The 895-nt window shown below is 61.5% G+C and overlaps 1 protein-coding gene across 1 annotated transcript in view; it reads right to left on the bottom strand.

The window, feature by feature from the left end:
* LOC104510984 (potassium channel subfamily T member 1-like) overlaps positions 1-895 on the bottom strand; it is a gene marked incomplete at its 3' end in the record, with an annotated part of 38,111 nt that overhangs the window by 7,373 nt on the left and 29,843 nt on the right. The window contains 2 exon segments of the mRNA XM_010153420.1: positions 1-56; positions 206-383. The exon segment at positions 1-56 is cut by the window's left edge and continues 183 nt beyond it. Coding sequence (XP_010151722.1) covers positions 1-56; positions 206-383 — 234 coding nt within the window.

Genomic DNA, 895 nt, shown 5'->3' with positions numbered 1-895 from the left:
TCAGCAGGATGCTCTTGTTCTCCTCCCTCCGGATGCCGATCAGGCAGACGCCGTACCTGTGTCAGGAGCACGACGTGGGCTCTCGCAGCTGGAGGAAAGCCCTTTCGGGGCTTTGTCCCTGCACAAAGGAGCTCGCAGCACCCTCCAAGCCCAGCCCTGACCCCCCAAGGGTCACACCGCTGCCCGTTAACCCCCTTGGCCTCACTTCTTGTGCGCATGGAAGGCAGCGTAGGTGAAGCTCTTCCCCTCGTACTCCATGAAGAACTTGCTGTCTCCCATCCGGATGTGGTAGACCTCGTTGCCTGAGCAGCGCCCGTACATTCGCTGCCACTGCTCCGGGGACTCCTGGCCCTCCCTGCAACGACAGCAGCATCAGTGGACTCCCTCATGGTGCCCAGCACACCAGCCAGCTCCGGGCCAGAGCCGCACGGCACGTGCTGACACTGCCGTTCAGACCAACGGGGCTGAGCTCACTGCCATGCGTTTCCATGAGCTGTTGGTGCTCACAGGCCAAGGACAGGCTCCTTTTCATTGCTGATTTTAAGGGCCTTTTCCTTTAACGAGGGCTCCTGGGGGGCTTCTGAGCCCACACTGGCAAACCGCCCCACACATGAGGTGAGAGTCCTTGGGCGAAGACGTTTCATAACTCTTGATTTCACATTACCCAAAATTCAGACATTTCTGACTGGCCAAGGGGTGCAGGACCCCCCCTTCACCCCTCCATCCCTCCACCTGGCTGGCAGAGCTATTCCCAGCTGTGATTCACATAAACCTGCTCCCCCAGTCCCACCCCAGACCCTCGCCCTCCCACCCTGGGCCCAGAGCCCCTGCCACCAGCTCTGCCATCCCTCCATCCTCAGGCTGGAGCGGCAGGGGTGGGGGCAGGGGAGGGCCG

Source organism: Eurypyga helias, unplaced genomic scaffold (genome assembly GCF_000690775.1).
Source record: "Eurypyga helias isolate BGI_N326 unplaced genomic scaffold, ASM69077v1 scaffold19650, whole genome shotgun sequence".
Taxonomy (NCBI): Eukaryota; Metazoa; Chordata; class Aves; order Eurypygiformes; family Eurypygidae; genus Eurypyga; species Eurypyga helias.
This window is presented reverse-complemented; position numbering and strand designations above follow the sequence as displayed.